This window comes from Xyrauchen texanus, chromosome 7 (assembly GCF_025860055.1).
Source record: "Xyrauchen texanus isolate HMW12.3.18 chromosome 7, RBS_HiC_50CHRs, whole genome shotgun sequence".
NCBI lineage: Eukaryota > Metazoa > Chordata > Actinopteri > Cypriniformes > Catostomidae > Xyrauchen > Xyrauchen texanus.
The window spans coordinates 17,622,251-17,628,494 of record NC_068282.1 but is presented as its reverse complement, the minus strand read 5'-3'; the positions used below and the strand labels follow the sequence as shown (position 1 = coordinate 17,628,494).

The following is a 6,244-nucleotide window of genomic DNA, read 5'->3' as shown; positions in this document are numbered from 1 at the left end:
TAAATAGAGTATATGATCTATGTGGTGGATGAACATTTGACAGTTTTGGGAAGGTCTATGGCAAGTTATCAAACTTGTTCTGACAATATGCATGAAATGAGATATAAAACTGGACTTGAGGCAACAAGAAATCAGAACACTCATAGATTGTTGAAACATAGGGTTTAATTTTTAGGCTGGTTAGTTAGAATGTTTTTTGGAATGTTTCCTGACACGCTGCCTGATATGAATCTATGAAAATCACCAGGAAGTTACCAAATTAATTTGACTACTTGACTTGTACTAACCAAAAGAGACAACAAAAACAAGGCTATGCATGCAGACTATATATATGCAACAATAAATTGTAAATGTGACAGCAGTTTGATACACAGTAGCTGTCAACTTATCTGAGGTCTGCTTTGATACTTTTGAGGCGTGAATCACATGATCTTTAACGATGACAGAGATCTGGTTCAGTGCTTTGCTGCTTAGTGTCACAAGTCTTGTCTCATTACAAGGTAAGTCTTGTGGTTGTACTGTATGTTTGAAAAAGCTCCAGCTCAATTGACAGCTGTTTCTGTATAGATACATTATATTTAACAATTACTGTGTATCTATTACCATCTAGTTGATGAATGCATAGAAGGAGTGATTGGGGAGGATGTCATCCTTCCCTGTGTCTATAATGGGGTGAAAAATGTTACCTCACTGCACATCTCATCTGAATGGAGAAGAGGCATGGAAGTAATACACACCTCAGTCTGGACGGATGGTCAGGTGGAAATGCAAAATGTGTCACACAGCATCCGGACCACAGTGTCATCTTTGGCTCCAAAGACTGGAGACTTCTCCATGGAGTTTCATGATATACATTTATCAGATGCACATAATTACAGTTTTCATCTAAAACTTGATGGTCAAGACAGCAGTCCTCCAATCTGTACCATCTGCCTCAATGTAGGTAAGGATAAAATAATGAACTACTTTATAAAAGTATTTGCAAGAAACAGTATGGTGTACCATCTGTCAAATCTCACCAGACACATCTTGCCTTTTCTTGCATCATTGGAAATTTTACAGCAACAAACTGTGAGTGTCTTTATGCAGTTACAGCTATGGTGGTGTCCATTTTTACATACACCATGCAAATAATATGTAAAACAAGTCAATGTCCTGTAACTTGAACAATACGGTAGTTACAGCTTGATTCTAAATTATACCTTTCGGCTTGAGATGTGCATCCATATGAATCAGAAATGCACCCAAACAATAATAAGATCATCTTTGAGGGGGTAAATGATCAGGATGTCATTTTATAAGACGACCATGTGACTTGAGTCTGTTCATGTTGTTTGTGTTCAGTTGGTGTTAGTTCAAGTGCAGAGGTGGGACGGCTGTCAGAGGCCATGTGGATGTTCAGCATGGCTCTCTGTGTGGTTGTATTCTTGCTGGTAGCTTTGTCTCTGGGTTTCCAGAATAAATGGGATCGAGAACGAAGAGAGCAACACAGATGTGGAGGTATTGAAGTCATGTGTGGATGAACAGATTTAAATGGCTATTGAGCTTCTACTGAATGTTTTCTCTGGTCAGAATAGTATGGTTATTGTGTTATATTAAGATTGTTTCTTAAATTCTTTGTGTTACAGATGATTCATCTAGTTACGGAACTGAGATGATTTTGATGGATATGGACCAATGGACTTCCCTTCCAGAAACAGATGTGTAACATTTTCTGGAAATGCACTCTTAGTTGATGCTACTTACTGTCATTCTTCTTTTTAACACTGCGATCTACTGGAATTGATTCACTGTTGCATTTTAGAGTCAGAGTGAACTAACAATCTGTCGAAGATTAGAAAAACGTAATAAGTGATTGCTACAAACTTTATTCAGTGCCTTTAGTTTAACCCATTTAATAAAAACAAATTCCCAGCTGAGTGAAGACATGAAGATACTCCTTGCATTCCCAATTAAACAAACTACATAAAATACATCAACAACTGTTTCTGGGCACTTTAAATTTCAAACTAAATTTCAGTCACCAATGTAACCGATGGGATTACATGGGTTAAGTAATTTTTTCTATTTGAATCATATTTTTGCCCTAACTATTTCATTTTACATGGTTCTGCGGTGTGTAACTAATATATTTTTTAAAGGAGAAATATTCTACAGTCTTTCAATTAATATTAATATTACTAATACATCAATTAACATCATTAATGCTGCAAGAATTAGCAAAATGCTATTTAAAATAATTTTTAAGTATAGCATGTCACACTGCAGGACATTTCAACTACCCGTGTATAAAAAAATTACGTATGTTGATGTACTTGGACAATAAATCGAATGAAACAAAGACATTTAAACATCTCCTTTGCTCCTGTGAGATGAGTAAAGTTTCTTATATTGGTAACCTACTGGAAAAGCTCACTCAATTTACATTATCTTGAATTATGTGAAGAGTTTAAAAAAGTTCAAAACAACCCAAGTGTGATATCACGATAACTGAATAAGAGATTCACACAGGAAAGCAGAAAGCTAACATTGCTCTATAGCTCATACTTTAGATTAAATAAATGCATCACATACAAAACTCACCAGTCAGCATATACAACAGACCCCTCCTCTGGCCCAGCTAATCTGATTACCTCAGCCCTGCATGAAAAGAGGCCACAGTTACCATGGTAACACATACAATTGAATGCATAACCTGTCACTGATGAGCCTGAAAATGCTTACCGGGGTTAATCACAAAGCAGTGACCTAAGGCTACAAATCTGGTAGTCTCATTTGCTTTAATAAAATAGCACCCCTTCCAATCTTGAGATATAATCTAGTTCCCAAATTGTATGGTGTAACAGTATAAGGATGGGAAAGGAGGTGGGAACCTGTTGAACAGTGAACATAAAGTTTAATGGTAAAAAACTTAAACCAACATAAAACATAAGGAACAAACACAACTCTCTCTCTCTCGATTGGCGTCTCTGCTCCCCTTTATCTCGCTCTTCCGCTGATCAGCTGATTCAGCGTTGGCCGTGCTGTCTCACGGCCTGGCCACACACTCCTCCGCATCACATATGGATTATAATATACATTGGCACTGGCATCGCTGAATCCCTCAGGACAAGATTGTTCAGCCATTCATAGAAATGTCTGTACATCCTGGTCAAATATTTTTAAAGAATTATTTCTTTCAATATCTGGTGCTTCTTGTAATGTACCATAAAACCTTACAACAATCATTGCATTCCCTCCATATTTTTTTCTAGTTTTTTTCTTCCTCCTTATAGTACTAGTACATCATAAGCAATCACTTTGAATTCCACAAGAGTGTTGTTTGTTGACTTCACAAGATGAATACTAATAGACATATTTAAAGCCGATCAGAATCTAACGCCATCACCAATAATGCTACAATACAAGAGTGAATGGCAGCTTTTATTGAGAAGTAAATTATTTCTTGCATCTAATTTTATGGCATGAGGACATGACATGGCACTGTAATTACTTTCCAAGGGAACTGTGGCATTGAAGTCTAATTTTAATATTTCAATTTCCTTTGCAATGTCAGGAGTGCAGGATCTAATTGCAGCCTTTATTAAAAAGCTGAACACAGGAAAACACAAAACATGGCAGGAATGCACATTCAACACAGCTTTACAAAGACACATGAACACATGACAAAAACCATGACTGGGAATGACTAAAATTGTTAGCACAGACAAAGATCAAATGAGACCTGTGCTTGATTACTTTATGAATTAACTACTACTGTTTATTTCCACTCACTCCAATAGTCTCAAAATAAAGAATAAAAATATATAATCATCTACATAATGATAATGGCATTACAGTTGTAGAGCCTTTCTTGTTTAACACCCCACTACCTCACCAAACAAAAAGACAAATGCAAAAGGCATCTTTTAAAAGTTAATTAAGAAAAGCATGTAATATGAATATTGCCGGTATTTGGACTATAAATATGGCAAATTTGCTGACTCCTGAAAAACCTTTGTTGATATGATTGCTGACAAAATCAATCAATGATTGTCAGGCATAACTGTTATACACAATGTAAAAAGTGGTAACCTGCAATTGTTGTCTAACTCTAAGTTCTATTTCTACTTCATCTCACCCGTAGAAATAGCTTTTGCTGGTGTAACCAGTGGTACATCAGCACTGCTGTGATTCGTCCGCAGGCATGAGGACTCAGGCCAAGTGCCGTATACAACAGTCCAATGAACAAGTAAATAAAAAAAATGAGGAAAAACTGAGTACGGTCATAAAAACGCATTTGTGCATGGAACTACTTTCTTACACAATGGATCAGAATCTGGCGTTGCTGGTTCAAACCAAATGATGCTTCCAAGCCTTCATTAGTAATTCAAAAATGTCACTTCAGAAATAGTATCACAGTTTGTGCTGTTTATAACAAGTTATTGGATAAACAAGGATGTGTGTGTGTGTGTGTGTGTGTGTGTGTGTGTGTGTGTGTGTAGCGTGTATTTATCACTTTGTGGGGACCAAATGTCCCCATAAGGATAGTAAAACCCGAAATTTTTGACCTTGTGGGGACATTTTGTCGGGTCCCCATGAGGAAAACAGCTTATAAATCATACTAAATTATGTTTTCTGAAAATGTAAAAATGTACAAAGTTTTCTGTGAGGTTTAGGTTTAGGGGTAGGGTTAGGTTTAGGGGATAGAATATAAAGTTTGTACAGTATAAAAACCATTATGTCTATGGAAAGTCCCCATAAAACATGGAAACACAACATGTGTGTGTGTGTGTGTGTCTGTGTGTGTGTGTGTGTGTGTGTGTGTGTGTGTGTGAGTGAGTGAGTGAGTGAGTGAGAGAGAGAGAGAGAGAGAGAGAGAGAGAGAGAGAGAGAGATGGAGCATGTGCAATCACCTGTTGCCACTCCCAAGTAGTGGTATATACAGTGAGGAAAATAAGTATTTGAACACCCTGCTATTTTGCAAGTTCTCCCACTTAGAAATCATGGAGGGGTCTGAAATTGTCATCGTAGGTGCATGTCCACTGTGAGAGACATAATCTAAAAAAAAAAATCCAGAAATCACAATGTATGATTTTTTAACTATTTATTTGTATGATACAGCTGCAAATAAGTATTTGAACACCTGAGAAAATCAATGTTAATATTTGGTACAGTAGCCTTTGTTTGCAATTACAGAGGTCAAACTCTTCCTGTAGTTTTTCACCAGGTTTGCACACACTGCAGGAGGGATTTTGGCCCACTCCTCCACACAGATCTTCTCTAGATCAGTCAGGTTTCTGGGCTGTCGCTGAGAAACACGGAGTTTGAGCTCCCTCCAAAGATTCTCTATTGGGTTTAGGTCTGGAGACTGGCTAGGCCACGCCAGAACCTTGATATGCTTCTTACAGAGCCACTCCTTGGTTATCCTGGCTGTGTGCTTCGGGTCATTGTCATGTTGGAAGACCCAGCCTCGACCCATCTTCAATGCTCTAACTGAGGGAAGGAGGTTGTTCCCCAAAATCTCGCAATACATGGCCCCGGTCATCCTCTCCTTAATACAGTGCAGTCAGCCCTGTCCCATGTGCAGAAAAACACCCCCAAAGCATGACGCTACCACCCCCATGCTTCACAGTAGGGATGGTGTTCTTGGGATGTACTCATCATTCTTCTTCCTCCAAACACGGTTAGTGGAATTATGACCAAAAAGTTCTATTTTGGTCTCATCTGACCACATGACTTTCTCCCATGACTCCTCTGGATCATCCAAATGGTCATTGGCAAACTTAAGACGGGCCTTGACATGTGCTGGTTTAAGCAGGGGAACCTTCCATGCCATGCATGATTTCAAACCATGACGTCTTAGTGTATTACCAACAGTAACCTTGGAAACGGTGGTCCCAGCTCTTTTCAGGTCATTGACCAGCTCCTCCCGTGTAGTTCTGGGCTGATTTCTCACCTTTCTTAGGATCATTGAGACCCCACGAGGTGAGATCTTGCATGGAGCCCCAGTCCGAGGGAGATTGACAGTCATGTTTAGCTTCTTCCATTTTCTAATGATTGCTCCAACAGTGGACCTTTTTTCACCAAGCTGCTTGGCAATTTCCCCGTAGCCCTTTCCAGCCTTGTGGAGGTGTACAATTTTGTCTCTAGTGTCTATGGACAGCTCTTTGGTCTTGGCCATGTTAGTAGTTGGATTCTTACTGATTGTATGGGGTGGACAGGTGTCTTTATGCAGCTAACGACCTCAAACAGGTGCATCTAA

General features: G+C 38.7%; 1 protein-coding gene across 1 annotated transcript; it reads left to right on the top strand.

The window, feature by feature from the left end:
* The first annotated feature begins 359 nt into the window (after nt 1-359).
* On the top strand, nt 360-2,198 carry LOC127646698 (uncharacterized). Its single transcript, XM_052130517.1, has 4 exons — nt 360-500; nt 611-943; nt 1,345-1,500; nt 1,629-2,198. The coding sequence occupies exons 1-4, from the start codon at nt 440-442 to the stop codon at nt 1,706-1,708; spliced, it is 630 nt and encodes a 209-aa protein (XP_051986477.1). The 5' UTR covers nt 360-439; the 3' UTR covers nt 1,709-2,198.
* The last annotated feature ends 4,046 nt before the right edge of the window (nt 2,199-6,244 follow it).

Coding starts and splice junctions, on each gene's coding strand:
- LOC127646698 (XM_052130517.1), top strand. CDS start 440: ATGACAGAGATCTGGTTCAGTGCTTTGCTGCTTAGTGTCACAAGTCTT. Junction 501..610: donor AAGTCTTGTCTCATTACAAG/GTAAGTCTTGTG, acceptor ATTACCATCTAG/TTGATGAATGCATAGAAGGA. Junction 944..1,344: donor TACCATCTGCCTCAATGTAG/GTAAGGATAAAA, acceptor GTTTGTGTTCAG/TTGGTGTTAGTTCAAGTGCA.